General features: G+C 36.6%; 1 protein-coding gene across 12 annotated transcripts in view; it reads left to right on the top strand.

Annotated features, from left to right (window-relative positions):
- TRIM37 (tripartite motif containing 37) overlaps positions 1-24,955 on the top strand; it is a 173,010-nt gene that overhangs the window by 28,587 nt on the left and 119,468 nt on the right. For all 12 annotated transcript variants that reach the window (XR_011468499.1, XM_070395335.1, XM_070395333.1 and 9 more), the window contains exons 10-18: positions 262-312; positions 1,335-1,416; positions 2,733-2,809; positions 11,078-11,257; positions 14,257-14,371; positions 15,797-16,012; positions 18,311-18,447; positions 21,182-21,267; positions 24,157-24,351. Coding sequence is in view for 11 of the 12 variants with exons in the window: in XM_070395335.1 (XP_070251436.1) it covers positions 262-312; positions 1,335-1,416; positions 2,733-2,809; positions 11,078-11,257; positions 14,257-14,371; positions 15,797-16,012; positions 18,311-18,447; positions 21,182-21,267; positions 24,157-24,351 (1,139 nt within the window). In the remaining variant the exon portion in view is untranslated. The remainder of the gene's footprint in view (positions 1-261; positions 313-1,334; positions 1,417-2,732; positions 2,810-11,077; positions 11,258-14,256; positions 14,372-15,796; positions 16,013-18,310; positions 18,448-21,181; positions 21,268-24,156; positions 24,352-24,955) is intronic.

The raw sequence follows: 24,955 nt of genomic DNA, 5'->3' as shown, positions 1-24,955 counted from the left end.
ATTGCCTTGTAAAAAAAAAAGATACTTTATAAAGTATTTGTTTAGTCCTCTATTTCATTGCAAACATTTGATGTAATTAATCTTCTGATGGTTTTATGAATTTATTTGATTTTATGTTATTTTTAATAAGGATTAAAAATTTTCTTAGGGACTTAATTTAATAAAAATTTTAAGATATTATTGAGGGACTTTGTTTTTTAACTAAATGAAATGTTAAACTTACAGAAGCCAAATAATAATTTGCCTTTCCTTTTTTTTTAGTGAATTAGTACCATCTTATGATTCAGCTACTTTTGTTTTAGAGAATTTCAGGTAAGAGTTTTTGACAACTCTGGATTTTAGTATGTGCCAGGAAGGTGTTATTCCAGGGTAGGATATAGACTAATGAACTGTGACACTCAGTGTTGTCTTAGAAGAAACAAATTTCCTATTAGAAGCATAATGCTCATTTGTTTGGATTGTATTATTTCTTCAGGACCAATTGCTTCTCTAGTCAGGGGAAGGGAGTCATGTCTTATACAATAGGGTCCACTTGGCCTTTAAGATGGGGTGAATGGGATGATAGGGGTCGATGAGCCCTTACCCATCTTTAGAAATAAAAGTAATAATAACAAGTCCATTTGGGTCCATTTTCTCTGAACTCAAAGTGAGGACAAGAAGTCATTATTTTAAGCTTTGTAATTTACATGTTAATATTTTTTTTTTAGCCATTATTGCTTTTTCTCTAAGATTATGAATGAAGACCATAAAACAAAAAGGTCCTAGAAATTTGTCTTCAAGGGCTGCATACCAAGAATATAAGGTCTTGCCTGGAAAGGAAAATTTCAGGAGGTGATAACCATCAAAATAAGGCAAACAGAATTTATACCACTTCATATATAATTTGTTTTTCTTATGGGATAATTTTGTGGCTAAAATATAAACTTTCCAAGACTTTCCCCACATACATTAAGATTTAGCACATGCTCTTTTTGTTTTTCCATTTAAAAAAAAAGGATAATTCTACTACCAGGGATATGAAAGAGAGACTTTTTTTTCTTCTTTATTGGTGAAAGATTACTTGTTGAAATGGTAATTAAATTTAGTATACTTATTTCCCTTTTCTCTTAAATATCACAGTTTTGAGGTGACCTGAAACTGAAGATACTGCTGAATATTTCAGTATTATTCAATTTTATTTTATTTCTAAATGCAACTATATATAAATTTATCCAGTGTCATCTTGACTTGATTAGTCACCTTTTACTTTGTCCATGGCTTGAAGTAAGTAACATAAGTAAAGTGGTTGGTTTTGGTTTTGATCTTTTGGTTTGATTGGTTTTCTTTTACTTTAGCACTTTACGCCAGAGAGCAGATCCTGTTTACAGTCCACCTCTTCAAGTTTCAGGACTTTGTTGGAGATTAAAAGTTTACCCAGTAAGTTTTTCCTATTTTTAATAATTCTTTTAAACCGAAGATCTTTCTTTCAGGGTTCTGTAGTACACTGGTTCACTTTTTTGGTGGAGTAAGAAAGACAATTTTAATGTTTCTTTATAAGTTTTATTACTAATTCTACAGAAAAGTGAATTAAATATGAACAGTATGAATCCAGACATTGTTGACTCTTATTTTTTGTTTGTATGAAGATTCTTGTCTTCCGAAGACATGTTTAAAATTCTTATCTTAAAAGCGTTTTTAAAAATAAAATACACAAAGCCATCAGAGCACATGTATGCTAATTGCATACTCATTGTAAATTTCAGTATGTTCCCTTGATCTATGTATTTTCTGTAAATTGGCAGCTGGATTCAGTGGCATTATGAGATACATAGTTCATTCCTATGGCAAGAATGTAAGTAGTGCTGGTTTTTTAAATCACATGATGTCTAGTTGCATCTCTGTGGTATTGGCAGCTATTGATGCTCATTGCCTATATCACTCAAAACAGTGATATTCTCTGCCCTGACCGTTTTGGCTCGTGGATAGAGCGTCGGCTTGCGGACTGAAGGGTCCCAGGTTCGATTTCAGTCAAGGGCATGTACCTTGATTGTGGGCACATCCCCAGTGGAGGGTATGCAGGAGGCAGCTGATCGATGTTTCTCTCTCATCGATGTTTCTAACTCTATCCCTTTCCCTTCCTCTCTGTAAAAAATCAATAAAATATATTTTAAAACAAAATAACAACAACAAAAACTGTGATATTCTCATTTTATGGGGTTTTGTTTTTTTTGCTTATTAGTTGTCATACTTTTATAAAGAGATACTTTCCTTTATTATTTGATTAATCAATAACAGTTCATTTAGAAGAGGCTGGATTCTTTCCTATTATTTAGCAGTTTTCCATATTCTCTGAAAGTGATTGATTAGGTTTTAAAAAATATTATGAACTCATGGATTTACACATATTTAATCTCTTCAAGTTGGCTTCTGTGCCACTTTGTTGTCAATCTGAACAGGAGGGAACATTTATTATTAACAATAACATATACAGCAAACCAGCCAACAAGACACAAGAGTGCATTTTATGCCTCTCTACATCAGAAAGTGGCTGGAAAGGCAGCCATCAGGTGTTTTTCTTAATGTAAAAAAGTTTTGAATTGTTACAAAATCAAATCTTTTGGTCTTTCTGTTATTTTTCTTATTGCTTCTAAGTTTAGAAGTACTTCCCAATCCAAATATCATATATTAGTCTGTATTTTTTTTTTTTAATTGTGGCTGGAATTTGTATTTCTATAACTTTTTTTTTTTTTTAGGATGGAAATGGAGTTGTTCGTGGTTACTACTTATCTGTGTTTCTGGAACTCTCAGCTGGCTTGCCTGAAACTTCCAAGTAAGACATGTGATTAAATAACAAACTTTAGTGTGTGTTTACATACTGGTACATTCCTCTTTATAATTTTTTTAGTAACTGTTTTGTTAATTACTGTATTATATTTGTGAAAGTGTACATCCCAGGAATAGGATGATGACATAGACTGGCAGTTCTCAAATTCTGTGGCCTCAGGACTCTTTATACTCTTAAAATTTATTGGGAACCCCAATGAGTTTTTCTTTATGGGTGTTATATCTAGTGATACTTTCTGAATTAGAAGCTAAAACAGGAAAAAACACAAAAATTGTATTAATTTAAAAATAATAACCTATTGTTTATTAACATAAATATTTTTTTCCTGATAAAAATATATGTATTTTGCACTTTTGGAAATCTCTTGATATATACTTAAAAAGAAGATGGCTAGATTCCCATATCTGCTTCTATATTTAATTTGTGTGCAATAAGTTCTGTTGGTTGAAGTCTATATATAAAATCTAGCCTCACAGATTTTGAATATCATGCAGTTGAGAAAAGTTTTTTTTTAATGAGATATGATTTAACTCCCATAAAATTTATCTTATAAATAAGTGTACAATTCAGTAGATTTTTTTGTGTGTGTGTTATTCCCCAAGTTCTACAACACATCCCTAATATCTGATTTTATAACATTTTTATCATCCCACAAAGAAATTCTATACCCATTACCAGTCACTTCCTATTCCTCTTTCCCTGTCCCGGGCAGCCGCTAATTTCCTTTTTGTTAAGGATAAACATACTTATTTTAATATTGAAGTCTAATTAACACATAACATTATATTAGTTTCAAGGGTGCAGTATAATAATTCAGTATTTTTATGCACTGAGAAATGATCAATAACAATAAGTCTTTGTTACCAAAGTAATAAAAAAATTTTTCTTGTGGTAAAAAAGGGAGGAACATTTGAAAAAGCAGTTTTAGATAATTGTGACTCTTCTTTGACATTATACCAAATTGAACGAGTGCTTGTTTGGTAAATGTAATTTGTAATGTGGAATCTAAAACCATATTAGTAAATTTGACTTTATTACATTAAAATCTATTGATTTGATATGAAATGTCTGCTTTCAGTTATAATGGAGTAATAGAAGAGTAACCCTTTCTCTTGCAATAACCAAAAAGAAAAGAGAAAAATAAACATTTTCTAGGCACTGGACATGAGGCAACCAATGGAAGCAATTCCCAATAGATAAGAAATGGACAGATGAGTTCTATGATTACCCCAGTTTACAGCCGTGAGAGAATTTTCAGGAGGGTGAACTGAGATAGTGTGGCAGACTCCCTGAATGGAGTAGACAGTACTGAGTGTCCAGGAAGACCAATGTAGCTAGAGTGTATTGGACAGAATACCAGAGAGGAGAGAGCTGCATAGGCCGAGAGCTCCAGAGATCTGTAGGGTGTTCCCTTCAAGTACTCAGCAGAGTACTGTTTAGGGCTCATTTGTGAGGAAGCTGAGTTTGGGGAAAAAATAATCTGAAAGGATTACAGGAAGTGGTGTCTGGTGCTCATACAGGATCAGGATCTGTCTGTTCCCACTATTACAGTGGAGAAATTTATAATTCATGAGGCATTTGCCTCAGTAGAGGGGAACAGCTAGGTTCTAGACTGAACACTGCTCTAGACCTACCTAAAAAATAAAAGCAACATCTCAAAGGATCATATTTTCAAATAATTGTACCCCAGAGCAAAGCTCATGAAAATTTGTAAGATCACAAAATGTCCAGCACCCCACAAAGTAAAATATTCAATATGTGCTGTTCAATCAAAGTTTAATTGGCATTCAAAGAGATGGGAAGACATAACCAATAATGAGAATAATCAATCAAAATTAAGCAAGAACTTTTTCTTTATGTGGATTATATCTATTGATATTATCTGAATTAGAAATTAAAACAAGATTTTTAAAATTTTATTAATTCACTTAAAAATTATAATTATGTGTTAACATAAAGACCATTTTCATGAATATAACTTTTTTGAAGTGAAATAATATTTGATGAGAAAGTTTGTGTTTTAGATTTTTTGAAATCTTTGAATGTCTGGCTTTAAAAAAGACAGCTTGGTTTTCATGTGAGAAGTAAGTAGGAAACAGGGACATTTAAGACAGTTCTAACTATCCCATTTGTTCAAAAGTTAAGTAGAGATATATAAAAGACTCAAATTGAACTTGAAAATGAATTATATTGGAAATGCAAAGTATACTGGATGGCATGAATGACAGATTAGATATTGCAAAAGAAAAGATTACTCACACTTGAAGGCATAGCAATAGAAACTGCCCAAGATGAAGCATAGAAAAACAAATTCCAAAACAGAACAACCTGAAACAACTTAATCCTTTATAATAAAAAGGGTAATATGCAAACTGACCCTAACAGCAGAAAGACTGGGAATGACTGGTCACTATGACACACACTGACCACCAGGGGGCAGACGCTCAATGCAGGAGCTGCCCCCTGGTGGTCAGTGCACTCCTACAGGGGAAGCTCTGCTCAGCCACAAGCCAGGCTGCCAGCTGCCATAACAGTGGTGGTGGCGGGAGCCTCTCCCGCCTCCTCAGCAGCGCTAAGGATGTCCATCTGCAGCTTAGGCCTGCTCCCCACTGGCAAGTGGACATGCCTCGAGGGCTCCCGGGCTGCCAGAGGGATGTCTGACTGCCAGCTTAGGCCCAATCCCCCGGGGAGTGGGCCTGAGTCAGCAGGTGGTCATCCCCCAAGGGGTCCCAGACTGCGAGAGGGTACAGGCTGGCCTGAGGGACTCCACTGAGTGCACAAATTTTTGTGCGCCGGGCCTCTACTAGTGTATAGATAACTGGAGTCCTTAAAGGAGGGAATCAGAAGAACAAATAAAGGAAAAATGGGGAAAACTTTCTAAACTTGATAAAAATTTAAACACACAGATTTAGGAAACTCAATTAACTACAAGCAGATGAAACATGAAGGGAACATCAAAGCACATTATAATAAAATTGCTCGAAACTATTGATAAACAGAAAATCTTAAACTAGCAGTGGAGCCCTAACCGGTTTGGCTCAGTGGATTGGGCGTTGACCTGCGGACTGAAAGGTCCCAGGTTCGATTCCGGTCAAGGGCATTTACCTTGGTTGTGGGCACATCCCCAGTAGGAGGTGTGCAGGAGGCAGCTGATCAATGTTTCTAACTCTCTATCCCTCTCCCTTCCTCTCTGCAAAAAATCAATAAAAAAATATTTAAGAAAACAAACAAACAAACAAAAAACTAGCAGTGGAAAAAAAACTCATTTATAGAGGCACAAAGGTAAGGATGAAATCAAGAGTTTTCACTGGAAACAATACCAGTGGAATTATAAAGGGACGTCTTAGAAAGGCTGAAGGAAAAAAAAAATTTAGCATTTTGTACCCTGCAAAAATATCTTTTAAAATATAAAGGTAAGGTAAAGACATTTTCAGGCATATTTTCAAACATGGACTATAAGAAATGTTAAAGCACCTGCTGTACATTAACAAGGAAAATAATACTAGTTGGACATCTGAATCTAAACAAATTAAGAACAGCAGAAATGGAAATTGCTTGGTTAAGTTAAAAATTTCTTTACTATTAAGATAACTTTAAATGGTAATTCACTATTTAAACAACAAATATTAACATTGTATTTTACGGTTTATAAATGTAGAAGTAAAATACATGACAACTAAAGCATAAAGGACAGAACAGTAGAACATGGTTCTGATACTGTATATGCAGTGGTATAATAACAAAGCTAGACTGTGGTAAGTTAAGTTCTGAAAAAAGCAGATATCTTATCTGTTAATTCTCTTAATGCTTCAGTAATCCTAGAGAAGAGTTTTGAATACTTTTTCATCAAATACTGAAATGTCACTTAATTATGCAATTAAGAGTTTAACAGTTGAGGTAGTTTAACTGTCAAAATAGGGAATAAAAAATTATTGTATCATTGTCTAGTAGATTTTAATATCACCTGGGACCCTGCAGAAGTACTTTTTCATAATTTTATTATGCTTCAGTTTCTTAATATAATAGGTATGTGTTAGCATTCACATGTGTGTGGGCTTTTAGAGGAAATCTGCACTTGAGTGACATCCTGGAATTGACTCTTAACAGTATATGCTGAGTGACTTGTTTTAGAAACAGAAATTTGAGTGGTTGAAGGAAAGAGTAGAATTTTTCTGGGGGAGTAATTTTAGTCAGACTAAAATTTTAACTTAACAGTTGTTAAATTTATTCAGACTTTCATTTTGATAGAAGGAAAGAATTTAAGTTGGAATATTCCAATTTAAGTTTTTAGTTTTATCTAAGATTGCAGTTGAGGTGCTGTGTAATTTAACTTGGATTAATTGCCATATTTATTAGAAAAATAGGTCTTTATTAGTCATGATTTTAAAGAACTAATGCAGAGAAAAAATGACTTTTTTTCAAGCATTATATGATTTTTCATACAAAGGAACTGATTTTTCAAAAACTTTTATATTGACTTTAAATTTCTACCTATCCTTTTCCTGAATGTATTTGACCATCTGCATTAATATCTTCCCGAATTTTTCAGTATTCTTGTTTCTCTGTGAGTTTTGAGGTTTTCACTACTCACTTTTAAAATAGTAAAACTTATTTTTTAGGTGAAATTTACACGAAATATAATTAACCATATAAAAATATGCAGTTCAGTGAAATGTAGTGCATTTACAGTGTCGTACAATTACCACCTCTCTCTAATTTCAGCATGTTTTCCTCACCCCAGAACACCCTATACCCATTAAGTAAACACTGCCCATTCTTTCCTTCCCCCATTCCTAGACAAATACTACTTTGCTTTCTCTCTATGTATTTGCCTATTCTGGATATTTTGTGTAAAAGTTCATATAATATTGTAACTTTTGTGTTTGGCTTAGCATACATAGTGTTTGCAAGGTTCACTCATGTTGAAGCATATATCAGAACTTTATTCTTTTACTAGAGGCCTGGTGCATGAAATTCATGCAATTGGGGCAGGGACGGGGGTGGGGGGGCTGGTCCCTCAACCTGACCTTCGCCCTATTGCAGTCCAGGCCTAAGCCAGCAGTCAGACATCCTTAGCGCTACAGTGGCGGCAGGAGAGGCTCCCACCACTGCCGCTGTGCTCACCATCCATGAGCCTGGCTCAGGGCTTCTGGCTGAGTGGCACTTGCCCTGTGGGAGCACACTGACCACCAGGGGGCAGCTCCTGCATTGAGCATCTGCCCCCTGGTGGTCAGTGTGCGTCATAGTGACTGATCATTCTGCTGTCCAGTTGATTTGCACATTAGCCTTTTATTATATAGGAGAATATGTTTGAATAGTACCCAGTGTACATATATACCTCAATTTGTTTAATCATTGGTTTGTTGATGGACATTTGGATTGTTTTCACTTTTTGGCTATTATGAATAATTCTATAAATATTCATGTACAGGTTTCTATAGGGACATATGCTTTCTTTTTTAATGTCTACCTAATTGTGGAATAGTTGGTTTATATGGTAATTCTGTGTTTAACATTTTGAGGAACTGCCAGACTGTTTTCCACAATGGCTGTACCATTCTACTTTCCTACTGGCAATTTACATGAATTTGTATTTCTCCACATCCTCAACAACACTTATTTTCCATTTTTAAATATATTTTATGTCTATCCTAGTATGAAGTGGTATCTAATTGTGGTTTTGATTTGCATTTCCTTTTTTTTTTTTTAAATATTTTAATAATTTTTATTTCTTAAAGTATTACAAAGAGTATTACATATGTCTCCTTTTTTCCCCCCCTTGACATTCCCCCGGCCTCTACCCCCCGCCCCCCCCCCCGCCCCCGCCCCGTGTCTTGTGTCCATTGGTTAATCTTATACGCATGCATGTAAGTCCTTCAGTTGGTCTCTTAATCCCCCCCCGCAACCCTCCCCAGGCTTCCCACTGTAGTTTAACATTCTGTTCAATGTTGCTCTGCTTCTGTATCTACCCCTGTTCATCAGTCCATACTGGTCCCCTTTATTTGTCCCAACCTCACTGGAGTAGTCTCAATGCATTTCCTTAATGACCAGTGAAATTGAACATTTTTTTATGTGCTTAGTGGCCTTTGTATATAACTTTTTTTGGACAAACGTCTTTTCAAGTTCATTGCTCATTTTTCAATTGGGTTACTTGTCTTTTTGTTATTAAATTGTTATATAGGTATTCTTTATCTCATATGCTAAATTTTTATCAGGTATATGATTTGACAATAGTTTCTCCCATTTTGTAGGTTATCTTTTCATTTTCTTGATAATGTCCTTTGGGGCACAAAAAGTTTTCATTTTAATGAAGTCTAAGTTATCTATGATTTCTTTTGTTGCTTATACTTTTGGAGTCAAATCTATAAATCCATTGCCAAATTTGAATTCATAAAGATGTATCCCCATGTTTTCTTCTGAAAATAAGTTTTACCCCTTACGTTTAGGTTGTTGATCCATTTTGAGTTAGTTTTTTGTTGAAGAGACTTTTTCTATTGAAAGATTTTGGCACCCTTGTCAAAAATCAATTGTGCATGAATATTTGAGTTTATTTCTGGACATATAATGATACCCTTTGTACTATGGAGCTGGCTTCATGACTTCTATAAAATGTAGACAGTCAAAAAAATATCACAGCTTTTGTACTGGTTAGTTCTTTGTGTCATCAATCTAGATAACACATGAGAGACACTAATATAAAAATAATTTGACAGTGCTTAAAGAAATACTAACACATAGTATTTGTAGGTAAAGAGCTGTAATTTTTTTTCTTATGTCTACTTTGCCAGCAGAAATAGCAGGTTGAGCTATTGTGTTTTTTAAAAAATTTACCTCCAGCCTGGCTGGTGTGGGTCAGTGGTTGAGTGTTGACCCATGAACCAGGAGGTCATGGTTTGATTCCTGACCAGGGCTCATGCCCAGGTTGTGGGCTAGATCCCAAGTAGGGGATGTGCAGGAGGCAGCCGATCAATGATTCTCATCATTGATGTTTCTATCTCTCTCTCTCCCTCTCCCTTCCTGTCTCTGAAATCAATAAAAACACATTTAAAAAAAATTTTACCTCCACCTTGCTGTACACCTGGAACTAATATAAAGTAAATTGGATGTAAACTGTAATTGAAAAATAAAATTAAAAGCACACACACACAGATACAAAATTTACCTCCGCCAAAAAGGAGAAGCATTTTGGTTACTACTGATGTAAGAATGTACAAACTTGTAGAGAATTTTTATAAAAATGTATTTGAGCCAGACTGATGACATATGCTGGTGAACAGGATTTCAAATGCTCCCAAGAATAGCAGGCTTGCAGCAGCTTTTATGCATTTGAAATTAGGAGGGGAGAAAGATTGGAGAAAGCAAGGTGGGGAATGGATTAAGGATAGTTAAGATTGTGTGCTTTCTTGAGGCTTACTAACCCCTTCAGGGGGTATTACTTCTAAGTGTATTAACCTAGATGCACAAGAACAATGGACAGGACTGGCTTAAAACCTTGCTAAAGACATTATAGGCCTGCTGCATGACTACCCACCATGACCTGGGCACTTAGGAATTTATGATTACATTACCCTGTGATGTTATTTTCCATAGAACCTCTTTTTTGTCCACATTAGTGTTGAGTCTTCCTTCTGATTATCTTTATTTCTTCACTTTTCTTTCTTTTTGTAATAATAATGCTTTCTTAGTAAAAATGAGTTTGGAGACTTGAAAGTTTTATACTTTATAAGATAGGGAAATCTGAATATATTGGCTTTCCCAATTTATACTTATTTTCTGTTAGAAGAGTTTATAGGCTTGAATTTCTGAATGCATAGTTAATTTATTTTAACTTGAGTATTTAAAATTTACTATTTAGTTTAAAATTGCATGGTGATAAATCTCAAAGGAAATGGTAGAATTTTTACATGTAAAGAAATATAGGTAATGAATATATGAAAAAGCATATAGCTTTGCTAAAACAAACAAAAGTAACTTTGAAAGTACTATTTTATACAAATTTGTTTATTTACTGAGGTGATGTTTCATACCTGCTATATTGATAAACAATATTGGGAGGAAAGAGAGACCTACTGCCAGTCATGTTGGGATAGGCCATTCATAACACTTCTGTCTTTATAAATAATACAATCCTTCTGAAAGAAATGTAATATATAAAGTTTCTTCTCAGGTAATTACTTAATGACCATAATGTTTTGATGAGTCTTTTTATTCTGGTTTACCAACTATATTAATATTCAGTTTTTTTCATGTTAGATATGAATATCGTGTAGAAATGGTTCATCAGTCCTGCAATGATCCTACGAAAAACATCATTCGAGAGTTTGCATCTGACTTTGAAGTTGGAGAATGCTGGGGTTATAATAGATTTTTCCGTTTGGACTTACTTGCAAATGAAGGATACTTGAATCGACAAAATGATACAGTAATTTTAAGGTAATAGAAAACATTTGATACTGTGGTTTTTATCATGAGGGAATAATGTCACCAGAACTTTATTTTAAAAGTCTGTTTAACAAAGGTGAATATTGAAATTCATACCAACTATAATCTTACTATGTTCTTAACCATTTCTTTCAGGAGTCCTGTGTAGTCAGTGAATAATTTAAGTTAGAAATGTGTTTGACATTTAGTTAGTAATTCCATAAAAAGAGAACTACTACTTCTAATAAATATAGTAAGGTTCTATTTATCCATTGAACATATTGCAACCTCACTATTTGCAAATCAAAAACACGGTCACTTGCTTTTTTTCTTCACTTGACATTAAGGTGACAGGTTTTATAAGCTGAATTTCACAAAAATATTTTCAGTTCCTTCTAGATAACAGCAAATGAAAAGTAAGGGAATAGAGATGAATCAAACTAAGTGATACTAGTTAGTGTGTTATTTGCAAGAAAGCACAGAACATAAACACTATCATACCACAACAGCCCCATTTAATGTTGGGGTAACCGTCACAAGTCAGAAATTTGGGGCATCATTACAAGATGTTTTAATTTGATGTTACAAATGGGGGCTTGCATATTTAAAAAATAGACTCTGTATTGGTTGGAGTGTCTACCCCCTGGTGGTTAATACGCATCATAGTGACTGGTCAAACGGTTGGAGGAACAATTAGCATATAGATATGTATTTATTTTTTAACGAAAGAAAAAAAGTGTAGCTCAGCCAGTGTGGCTCATGAATCAGGAGGTCACAGCTTGATTCCCAATCAGGGCATATGCCTGAGTTTTAACTTGATCTCCAGTAGGGGGCATGCAAGAGGCAGCTGATCAATGATTCTCATCATTGCTGTTTCTATCTCCCTCTCCCTTCCTCTCTGAAATCAATAACAATTTATTTTATATAAAAAAAAGATAAGGAATTTTATCTTCTGCTTGCTTTCGTTTTGTTGTTCTTGTTGTTAATCCTCACCTGAGGATATTTTTTCCATTGCTTTTTCAGAGAGAGTGGAAGGGGTGGGGGACAAAGAGAGAGAGAAAGGGGAAAATGTATGTGAGAGAGTTAAATTGACTAGTTGCCTCTTGCATATGCCTCGCCTGGGAGTGAACCTACAACATAGATACGTGCCCTTGACTAGGAATTAAACTCTTGACCCTTGGGCATGCGGGCTGATGCTCCAACCATTGAGAGACACTGGCCAGGGCTGCTTGCTTTTGTTTTGGCACTAAAAATGTTGAGGGTTGACCATGCTTTTATCAGTCATTCAAAGATCTTATTCGTGTACTAGAGGCCAGGTGCACAAATTCGTGCATGGGTGAGGTCCCTCGGGGTAGTCTGTGGGGATTGGGCTCTAGCTCGCACTCCTAGCCTTGTAGCTCCATTGTGGCTGGGCCGCCCACCCAGTTCCCTCAGTGCCTGGGAGCCAGGTGGTGGCCCCCACTCCTGCCGCCGTCGCTGTCTTTGGGGTAATCGGGCCCCTGTTCCCACCCGCCTTGGCCTGGCACCACCCACTCACCTGCTCCACTATCCTGCTGCAGTCCCACTCTTGTCGGGGCCCATCGGGGCTGGCAGCGACTCCACTGCCCGCCGGCTGCCAGCGCCTCATCGCCCACGCCCACCATGTTCTGCACCGCCCCCTAGCGGTCAGTGCATGTCATAGCGAGTGGTCGAACTCCCGGTCGAACAATTTGCATACTAGGCTTTTATTATATAGGATACTGGCTAGGCATTATCCACTCAGAATGGTGGTCCAGTAAACTTTTTCCACTCTCTGCTGCATGACTATCCTTACGGAAAATAGACACCTGCTGCAGATAACTATTAGATGGTCAGTAGTTTCTTCTTTTTTTTATTTTTAATATATTTTTATTGATTTTTTACAGAGAGGAAGGGAGAGAGATAGAGAGTCAGAAACATCGATGAGAGAGAAACATTGATCAGCTGCCTCCTGCACATCTACTGGGGATGTGCCCAGAATCGAACCTGGGACCTTTCAGTCCGCAGGCCGACGCTCTATCCACTGAGCCAAACTGGTTTCGGCATGGTCAGTAGCTTCTTACACTAGCTGTAAAATTGTAGGAAAAGAATGGGATGGTAGTTAACATAAGATTGGCAAGACTAGAAAGAGGATTTGCAAGCTTCCAAATCAGCCTTGCCTCTTGTTACTCTTTAGAAACATCTTTATATGTTAATGTAATTTTTTTCCACTGTAATTGGAGTCATATTTGGCTATATAACAAAGGTGGAAGGCTTCTTTTGCTTTAATACATATTAGCTTTTTAAATACAGAGATAGCTCTGAATAGATTAAGACCCTGTCATTTATTCACCATAGGCATTAATATAGATATTTGTTTTTTTTTCTTAACTCTAGCTAAAATATACTATATTGTGATATATGCAGAGTTTTGATTTTGTGTTCTCTGGAGGGGTTGGGAATATAATTTAGAACATGAATATAGGTTATTTATAACATGAGACTGGGGAACTGTAAAGCAGTTCTGGGCAGTTGACCTTTTAAGTCATTTTTTACTGAGGAACAGGAAATAGGGGAATTGAGATGGAAGAAGGAAGGAAAAAGGGCAGTGCCTAAAAACTATTTTGCTAGGGCCTGACCTAGTCAAGAAATGTTAGCTTCCTCCTTCCTGCATAGTATGGTCCTGTTCTTGAGTCATGATCAACCTTGTATTTTAGCTAGATTATTATAATAAATAATGCTTTAGTAGGTTAACCATGATATGTAATGGTATTTCTTTAGAACTCTACAGTTTAAGTTTAGACAACTGATTTATAGATGACTTTACAGAACCTTATTTTACTATAATTTGTAAAGTACATGTATAAATGGGAAATATGAGGAGCTCTGAGTACATTTTGAATTTTGGCCTCACATGATAATGAAACTTAAAATTTTAGAATTTATAGATTCAAGGCTTGTTTGATGATATTTTATTATTTGGATTATTTTTCATGTGCAGCTATTTTTTTAAGGTTTCAGGTTCGTTCACCAACTTTCTTTCAAAAATGCCGGGACCAGCATTGGTATATTACTCAATTGGAGGCTGCACAGACTAGCTATATCCAACAAATAAATAACCTTAAAGAGGTAAGAACAATAATACGTATTTCGGGGTTAGTGTTTTATTTTGTCTTATTGGCCTGTTAACATTTATAATTAGATTTGGGGTACTTCTTGCTGTTTGTAATTTTGTAGAAAAGTCCAGTTATTTTGTTCTCCATTCTTACCACCTTTGAACCTGTAAGTCTTTACTGCTCAGTAGCCACTAGCCATATATAGCTATGTGAACTTAAAAAAATTCAGTTCCTTAGTTGCACTGGCCACATTTTATTTTTATTATTTTTTTAATTTTTTTTTTAAAAAATGTTTTTATTGGTTTCAGAGAGGAAGGGAGAGGGAGAGAGAGATAGAAACATCAGTGATGAGAGAGGATCATTGGTTGGCTGCCTCCTGCACGCCCCCTACTGAGGATCGAGCCCACAACCCAGGCATGTGCCCTTGACCGGAATCTAACCTGGGACCCTTCAGTCCTCAGGCTGACACTCTAGCCACTGAGCCAAACCAGCTAGGGCATGGCCCCATTTTAAATGCTTATATTGGGCATTGCATACAGAAACATTTGCATCATTGCATAAAATTGTATTACAGTGCTGCTCTAGTTTGAGGTTATCTCTCTGTGTTTTTCTCAGTGACTTCTGTATTTCTCTTCCCCATGCTGTCTTGAATTTAGAGGATTCAAAGCTATAGAACAACTGAAAATTGCCCCATCTTGAATTCTCACTATTGTTGAATTGAGCACTGGGGAGGATCAGTTAATTAATTTTTATTTTACCACGGTAAACTAAATATGTAAGGAATGTTTCTGCCAATTGAAAATGAGATGGGGTGGAAGCTTTTGAAGTGCCAAAATTGGCTAATAGATGAGGGAGTAATATATGAATAAATACTTACTTTCAGAGATTTTCATGTTATATGTACTATTTAAAACTGCCTATATTTACTTTAGAGTTCACTCACTGTACGTGTAGCTTGGGCTGGATAGGAGAAGGATGAGAATAAATTAGGCAATTTTTCTTTCTTTTTTCCAGAGAGAATGGAGGGGAGAGGAGGGAAGGGAAGGAGGGAAGAGAGAGAAACTTTGATGTGACAGTTTAGAATATAGGTTATTTAGAACATGACACTCTTTGGGGAACTGTAAAGCAGTCCTAGGTAGTTGACCCAGACTTTGGGTCCGGGGTCTAACCTGCAACACAGTTATGTGCCCTTGACCAGGAATTGAGCTCGAGATTCTTCAGTCCTCAGGCTGACGCTATAATCATTGAGCCACACTGGCCAGGGTGGGCAGTTTTTCTCTGTCACAGATTTTTCCATAAGCAAAAGGCAGCAGGTGGTGAGAGAGATGGTGCAAGAAATGGTTTTAAGAACATATTATATATTTTTTAAAATATTTTTTGCTTTCCCATAGAAACACTGCTTATAACATGTTTATTTGTGCTGTTTTTGTCTTAAAAGAGACTTACTATTGAGTTATCTCGAACTCAGAAATCAAGAGATTTGTCACCACCAGCTAATCATCTTAGCCCCCAAAACGATGACAGTCCTGAGACACGATCTAAGAAGTCTGGGTCCTGTGCTGACATGCTTCTCCAGGATGGTCCTATTTCAGCTTCTGTAAGAGAGGCCAAAGAGGATGAAGATGAGGAGAAGATTCAAAATGAGGATTATCATGTAATACACCAGTTTTTTAGATTTATTTTATGTTTGATAAGAGAAATTAATAAGATCATGGTTTTCATCATGTGATGTAGAAGAGTCAGTGTGCTAAAAATCTTATCTGTTAGTCAAGTCAGAAGTTGCTGAATCAAAGTGTTTAAAGTTTTAAAATTAATTTATTGTAGAAAAGTACATTCTACACAACAAACTGATATACATTCTAGAAACTGTAGATTGTGAATTTTTAAAATGTGCTGTATTTTTATTCACTGAAACTAGTAAATGCCTTGTCATTGCATATGTAGATAGATTCATTTAGGACTTGGGAGATAGCCAGGTTTTGTCTCAGTTAAATAATGAACAGAATGAGAATTCAAGAAGTGGTTGTTTTTATTTGAGGTAAGATAGGAATACAGAGAAAAGCTTTTTGAGAAGATGTGGAGAAAAGGGAACCCTAGTACACTGCTGACGGGAATGCAGACTGGTGCAGCCATTATGGAAAAAAGTATGGCGTTTCCTCAAAAAATTAAATGTGGAACTGACCCAGTGATCCCACTTTTAGGAATATCTATATCCTAAGAAACCCAAAACACCAATCAGAAAGAATGTATGCACCCCTATGTTCAGAGCAGCACAGTGTACAGTAGCTAAAATCTGGAAACAGCCTAAGTGCCCATCAGTAGATGAGTAGATAAAAAAGCTGTGGTACATTTACACCATGGAATACTGTGCAGCAACAAAAAAGAAGTATCTCTTACCCCTTGAGACAGCATGGAGGGACCTGGCAAGTATCATGCTAAGTGAAATAAGTGAATCAGAGAAAGACAAGTATCACATGATGTCACTCATATGTGGAATCTCAGTAACAAAGTAAACTGATGAAAGGAGTAGATCCAGAGACATGGAAGCCTGGGAACAGAGGGCAGAATCTTGGAGGGAAGGTTGAGGAGGGTAGGTAGGTGGGAAGTAATCAACCAAGAACCTTGTATGCATATATGCATAGCCCATGGCCACTGACAATGGGGAGGTGAGGGTGGGCTGGAAGGGGTCAATGAGGGAAAAGGGGGGGGGGGGCCTATGTAATACATGCAACAATAAGGAATTATTTTTTTTAAAAAAGAAAGAGAATTGTTGCCCTAAGGCAAGCATGTCAAACTCACCGGGAATATTTTTTGCGGCCCAGGCAATATAACGATATGTAAGAAACATTTTAATAAAAATTTCGTAACTTAATTTACAGCATTCTGTTATACATGATTATTAATGATGAACTACCACGTTCGCTAATGACTGATTACTATAATCGTATTGCATTCATTTCCCTTAATGCCTTACACGCAGGCACGCCATTTCTCTCCACTATTGCTAGCAGCGAATATTTTAGCAGTCGATTGCCCCATCATTAGTCTTGTACTGACTTGTTTGGTGTGTGCAATGGGAAATATTTTGCTTCCTGAGAACAAGAAAAATAGGTTTATTAGCATTACACTTATTCAGTGCCTGGTAAGTTAATGTTTAAGAAAAAATATTAATTTTTATTTAAATGTTCTATTTTTTATGTTAATGATTACTCATTTATTTCAGCCCTTTGTATTCAGCATGTCTCTATCGAAATAAACCTCCGTTTCTGTGAAAATTGAAGCTTTTGTTTTTTTGTGGCCCACACAAACTTAAACCTTGTTTATTTGGCCCGTGTTAGCCATTGAATTTGACATGCTTGCTCTATGGAGACATGGTTTCTGAAGGAATAATAAAGACTGATGCCAGAATTTAAAAAAAAAAAAATGAAGGAGCCATTAGGGAGACTGAAGATAAGTTTAAGGTATTGACAAATCCTAAGTATTTAAGGAAACTAATAGGGTCTGGAACTGAGCACTCACGTTAATCTTTTGATAGGATGGGGTACAGATGGAGTTTACATGTAGGGCAGCTGAAAGTTGGAGGAATTTGTGTGTAATAGCCAGTGTGCTTATCTATGCAGGTAGGTGCAGGTTTTACAATGACCTTGTGGATAATAGAGGTGAGGTAGGATTTGAGGAATGATCATTTGAAATGTTACTCTGTATGGAGCCTTACTGGAAGCTAACATGGAATACCAGAAGCATTTCCAATTACATTAAGGGCCCCGCTGAAATTGGCAGCAATAAATTAGTAGTACCAGGTAATGTGGTTGTGTGATTTTTTTTTTTATACGGGGCTTAGCTGATTGGGCAGGCGAGCAGAGAATTCTGATGATGGCATTGTTGTTTGGCGCTTGCTCCATACTCAATTGTTCTTTGAGATAAAAGTCTTTATTTCTTTGCCTTGTTTTAGCATGAGCTTTCAGATGGGGATCTGGATCTGGATCTTGTTGGTGAAGATGAAGTAAACCACCTCGATGGTAGCAGTTCCTCTGCCAGTTCCACAGCAACAAGTAACACGGAGGAAAATGACATTGATGAAGAAACTATGTGAGTGTTGCACATTAACTACCATATAAAACACCTACATGATAATTGGATATTAACTAGATTTAAAAGTGGGGATACTTAGCATTTTTTCTTGATAATCTTTATAAATAAAAGGATTTTAAAGGAAATACTTGAATTAGTTTCCACTCTCTCATCTCTGGGTTCCAAACTGAGTTTTAATTTTTCTTTTTTATCTCACCCAAGGATATATATTTTATTGATTTGTGCGTGCATGCCAGAGAGAGAGAGAGAACGAGAGAGAAACATCTGTCGGTTGCCTCCTGTCCCAGGGATGAAACCTGCAACCTAGGTATGTGCCTTGACCGTAAATCGAACCTGCAACCTTTTGGTGTGGGACACACTCCAGCCAACTGAGCCACCTGGCCAGGGCCTGAGTTTTAATTTTTGTTTTAACTTTTAATTTTGCCATTATTTCATATTTAAGAAAAGTCGCAAAAAATACTAAGAATTCCCCTATTTAAAAAACTGCCTGTATTCTTTCCTCACATGTTAATATTTTGCTTTATATTTCTCTCTCACCATATAATTTTTTTGTGAGACATTTGAGATTAGATGGGTATACTTCCCATTATGTACTTCCGGAAAACAAGTATATTTCTTATGTAACTACAGTGCAGTTATCAAAATCAAGAGACTAACATTGCTGTAATATTATAATCTGACCTTTTAAAAATTTTGCATTCAGCCCTAACAGGTTTGGCTCGGGATAGAGCGTCGGCCTGCGGACTGAAAGGTCCCAGGTTCGATTCCGGTCAAGGGCATGTACCTTGGTTGCGGGCACATCGCTAGTAGGAGGTGTACAGGAGGCAGCTGATCAATCTTTCTCTCTCATTGATGTTTCTACCTCTCTATCCCTCTCTCTTCCTCTCTGTAAAAAATCAATAAAGTATATTTTAAAAAATTTGCATTCAGTGATGTCCTTTGGTTTAGGATCCAGTGCAGGATCAAATGTTGCTTTTAGTTAAGTCTCTTTAGTTTGCCCCAAACTGGGTCACTTAGTCTTTTATATCATTTTCTTTTTACTTTGTTTTATATGCCTTTGACACTTTTGAGAAATACATAACAGTTATTTTATAGAAAATCTTCAATTTGCAATTGTCTGATGTTTCCTCACCATTAGACTGAGGTTATGCACCTTTGGGAAGAACACTACAGAAGTGGTGAGGTAATTTTTTCAGTATATTGTATGAGGGGGAAGTGGAGGCATGTCTTTAATCTGTCCCTTTAGGATTGATTAACTTAGATACTTAGTTAAGAGGGTGTCTTCCTGATTTCCCTTCTCTACAATTTTGACTTTTTCCTTTTGTGATTAATAAATATCTCTTGGGAACATAATTTGAGACTGTAAATAACTTTTTCTCATTGTACTTTTGTCCATTAATTTTAGCATCCATTGATACTAGCTTGGAAAAGATTACTGTGTTGATTGCCAAATGATGATACCATTATTCATTCTGCACTTAGTTGGAATTTTACTTTAAGGAAGAACTTTCCCTATTAATTAATTGATTAATTTCATTAGTATGGACTCACAGATTCTTATATTATTAAATAATTTAACCCATTTATTATCATAATTTATTACTCAGATTATCTAAGATTTAGCCAATGGGAGCCTGTTAAAAAGATAACTCCTCTGTCCTTTGAGATGTCCTCATAATTTTTAAAGCACTTTCTTATTTTCTGGCACTAAAAGACACTCCAGGTTCACCTTGTACTTTCTCTGTTCCAGCCCTGGCATCAGCCCATTTTTCAAAGGAAATACCAACAAAATAGCAAAAAGATTCGAAAAGCCCTAGCTGGTTTGGCTCAGTGGATAGAGTGTCAGCCTGCGGACTAAAGAGTCCTGGCATATGCCTGGGTTGCAGGCTCGATTTGCAGTGGGGGGCGTGCAGGAGGCAGCCAGTCAATGATTCTCTCTCATCATTGATGTTTCTATCTCTTACTCCCTCTTCCTCTCTGAAATCAATAAAAATTTATATATAAAAAAATAAAACAAGGTAATAGTGTTTTTTGGTATGATATACTTTGAGGACTTTGATAAGGGGATATTACCATTTATTCTGAAATAATATTTTAGGAAAATATTTAATATATGCAGTAATTTGAGCATCTTACTTTTTTAACCTTAAAATGTAGTGGTGCTTTGTTTGTTATTCCTCACCTGAAGATATTTTTCCATTGATTTTTAGAGAGAGTGGGGGGAGAGGGGAGACAGAAAAAGAGAAACATCCATGTGAGACAGACACATGGATTAGTTGCCTTCTGCACATGGCCCTGGACCAGGATCGAGCCTGCAACCGAGGTACATGCCCTTGACCATAATCGAACTTGAAACCCTCAAGTCTGCAGGCCAACGCTCTATCCACTGAGCCAGACAAGCTAAGGCTAAAATGTAGTATTTTAAGCCTAATTTACTATCATTAAGGACATATTATTTAAAGCTATAATCTTTTGCTCTACAATGGTTCTCAGATTTTCTCTTTTAAAAATTAAATGTTTCCAAGCTATTTTGGTATTTTTTAAAGGTAGTTTGACTATTACTACTAACTATACATGTGATAATGACCATTTTTTCTTCATTTTTGTATTTAGTAATATCTGTCTTCACAAGAGAAAGCTGTGCATTATTGTTATAAAATTCATTGAGGTGTGATAAATAATGTTAATTTTACTTAACTTTGTGGGAATAATGAATTTTGTGTATTCTTAGGTCTGGAGAAAATGATGTGGAATACAACAACATGGAATTGGAAGAGGGAGAACTGATGGAAGATTCAGCTGCTGCAGGACTTCCGGGTACAAGGGCCAAGCCCACAAGCCATTCTGTCTTCCCTTTGTTCTTTTTTGACCATATCATATTTTAATATGTGGCAGCCACTAGCTCTTAAAATAATAATAATAGCTATTTGACATATACTCATGTACTAGGCAAATGCACTTTGTGTACCTTATCTCATCTATATAATAAAGCCTAAGTGGCCTTTACGGTGGAATGACCAGAACGACTCGTCACTGTGTTGCACACTGACCACCAAGGGGGCAGACACTCGGCGCAGGAGCTGCCTCGTGGTAGTCAGTATGCTCCCACAGGGTGAGTGCCGCTCAGCCAGAAGCCAGGCTCACGGCTGCCAAGTGCAGCAGCAGTGGCGGGAGCCTCTCCTGCCTCCATGACAGCACTAGGGAGCAGTGAGCCAAGCAGTAAGGAGCAGTGATCAGGCAGGTGGTAAGGACCAAGGGATCCCGGACTGCGAGAGGGATGTTCGCCTGTTGGCTTAGGCCTGATCCCCAGGGGGAGATTGGGCCTAAGCCAGCAGGCAGACATCATCCAAGGGGTCCTGGACTGTGAGAGAGCGCAGACCAGGCTGAGGGGGACACCCCCCCCTCCAGTGTATTAATTTCATGCACCCAGCCTCTAGTTTACTTATAAAAGTCTGTGAGATTCTAGGCTACTGTCTTTCAAAATAGCCTCTCATCTGGGTTCCTCATATCAATTATTGCTCCCCTTCATTCTGTTTCCTACAGCATGAGTTCAGAATGGGTGTGATTTTTCCTTCAAATTGATATCTGATCATGTAACTTCTCTAATTAAAACCCTTTATTGGATTCCAGTTACTTATGGATAAAATCCAGACTCATTAATGTGGTGTAGAAGGTCCTTTATGTGCTGGCTTCTGCTCATTTCTTTAGCCTGCTTACACTCCTCTGCATCATTTTTCAGCCCATCAGATGTGCCATGGTATTTCTCACATCTTTGCTTCCCAACGTGTTGTTCCTTCTACCTTCTTATTTTTGCTTTTATTTCATTTCTTACTGGAAGCCCTCCTGGACTGCTTGCCCTGGGTATCTTTTCTGCTTTCTCAAATTAACCAATTAGAATCTGTAGAACCTATTTAACCTATGCTAAACATTATTCTTATTGCTTATATAGCTATTTTGCTTTTCACCTCTGAACTCCATGAAGCAATATAATGTGTGTCAGAATTTTGTATTCCTAGCACTTTAAACAGTATAATAGGGATCATTTAATATTTTTCACATAAACATTGAGTAAATACACTTTATTACTAAGTTTTCAATGTAATTTTTAAGGTTCTAAATAGTGCATAAAAATTCAGAGGCCATCTTGGTATAAAATGGAAGATGAGTGTACTACGTCAAGGTTACTGAATATTTTCAGCCTTTTCTTTTTTCAATATATTTCTTAATTGATTTTGGAGAGGAAGGAAGAGGTAAAGATAGAAACATCAATGATGAGAGAGGATCATTGATTGGCTGCCTCCTGCACACCCTACTGGGGATCGAGCCTGCAACCCGGCATGTGCCCTTGGCCAGAATTGAACCTGGGACCCTTCGGTCTGCAGGCCGATGCTCTATCCACTGAACCAAAGTGGCTAGGGCTTTCAGCCTTTTTAAAATTTTTTTATTTATTTCAGAGAGGAAGGGAGAGGGATAGATAGAAACATCAATGATGAGAGAGAATCATTGACTGGCTGCTTCCTGCAAACCCCACACTGGGGATTGAGCCCACAACCCAGGCATGTGCACTTGGCCGGAATTGAACCTGGTGGAACCCTTCAATCCACAGGCCGATGCTCTATCCACTGAGCCAAACCGGCTAGGGCAGACTTTTTTTTTTTTTTAAGTTAAATCTGATTTCCTCTCAAACTATTGTTTTTTTGGGTTGTTTTTTTTTTTTTAAATATATATATTTTATTGATTTTTTACAGAGAGGAAGGAAGAGAGATAGAGAGTTAGAAACATCGATGAGAGAGAATCATCGATCAGCTGCCTCCGGCACATCTCCCACTGGGGATGTGCCCGCAACCCAGGTACATGCCCTTGACCGGAATCGAACCTGGGACCTTTCAGTTCGCAGGCCGATGCTCTATCCACTGAGCCAAACCGGTTTTGGCTCAAACTGTATTGTAGGGAAATTCTTATATATAACATTTTTAGACACTCTGGGTAAGCAGAGGTTATATTTTTTCAATTATTCATTCACCAAATATTTACTGAGCACTTAACTGAAACTGAATACTGTCATAATCCAATATTGCTAGGCATTGTACTAGGTACTAGAGAAAAGTCAGGTGGTTTTCTTGGCTTAAAGCTTAGTTCAACATAGGTGATATAAATAGGACATTTGCTCACAGTCTGTACTATGCCATCAGTCAGTAACAAGTTCGGTCTAAAAACTTCAACTTGTGTTGTAGTACTTAAGCTAGAAAAAAAGTCTACCACACATGTCATAGATGTGTACAGTTTGCTGTCCAGAGACCTGGAGAAGATTCCTATTTTGGTGTCTAGTTCTTGGAATCTGTTATACTATGGAGATTTGTCTTTCATCCAAGACCACTGGGTTATGAAATATGTTAGCTTTTCCTAATTCTCATTCCACTAATTGTATATACTGTATACATTGTCACTTTTTTATTTCTAGGGCTCAGGATGAGTTTGAGGGTTGCTCCCGAATTCTGGATAGTAATGAGGCCAGTGCTCAGCCACTGTGCTTGTGTACACCTCTACGGCAATCTGGTTTCTTCATTGTGCTGCTTCTTATGAAAATAAAGTCCTAAGAGACAAGTATTCAAACATCAAGCAGTTTACTTTTTTCTTTTAAGTATACTTAAATTTGTACACATATATAGCATGCACTTTCTGTATTTTTTTTTTTTTCTTTTGCAGGTGGTAACCATGGCTATGTTGGTGCCAGTAGTAGAATGTCAAGAAGAACACACTTATGTTCTGCTACTACAAGTAATTTATTAGACATTGATCCTTTCATTTTAATGCATTTGTTGGACCTTAAGGGCCGGAACAGTATGGAAAATTTGTGGGGCTTACAACCTCGCCCACCTGCTTCACTATTGCAGCCCACAGGTAAAATATTAACAGTGATTTTCCTTTTTCGTGGTTCCCCAAAAGAACTCTTATTCCAAATACAGTATATTTCGGTAGCAAATTGATCTTTTCATTGTAAGTCATAAAATGACATTTATATTAATCATATTAATATTTTGTTACTGTTCAAAGGTATTTTGTGTGAAAATAATGTCAAAATGCCTGTAAGGAGGATTGGTTTTTTTAATGGTTTGCCCTTTAAATTGTATGTAATTGACAGTTTGATCCATATGAAATACAGTTTTCCTCTTTGTGAGTGGACTTAGAGTTTTGCACAACTCATGAATACCGTAACTTCCAAGTGGAACTCTAAGTTGAATATAGAAAAGATGGTTTACTCACACTTTGATGTTCAATAGCCTAAAAACCTAAACCAGCTAGCAGCAGTGTTTAGGTACAAAGGTTATTTGTTGAAGAGAAATTACATTTGTGTTACTGCAATACAGTGTATACACATACATATTAAAGTTATAATCAAAGTTGGACTTTTTGAAACACTATGGCATGGTCATTTTGAATAGCTAAGGATTTACCTTTAAATGACACATTTTAAAAACTATTTTTGTTGGAAAGCTTTTAAAAA

The sequence above is a fragment of the Myotis yumanensis genome, unplaced genomic scaffold (assembly GCF_028538775.1).
Source record: "Myotis yumanensis isolate MYYU_CA2020_CCGP unplaced genomic scaffold, mMyoYum1.0.hap1 SCAF_16, whole genome shotgun sequence".
Lineage (NCBI taxonomy): Eukaryota > Metazoa > Chordata > Mammalia > Chiroptera > Vespertilionidae > Myotis > Myotis yumanensis.
The sequence above is the reverse complement of the archived record's forward strand: the minus strand, read 5'-3'. Positions and strand labels throughout refer to the sequence as shown.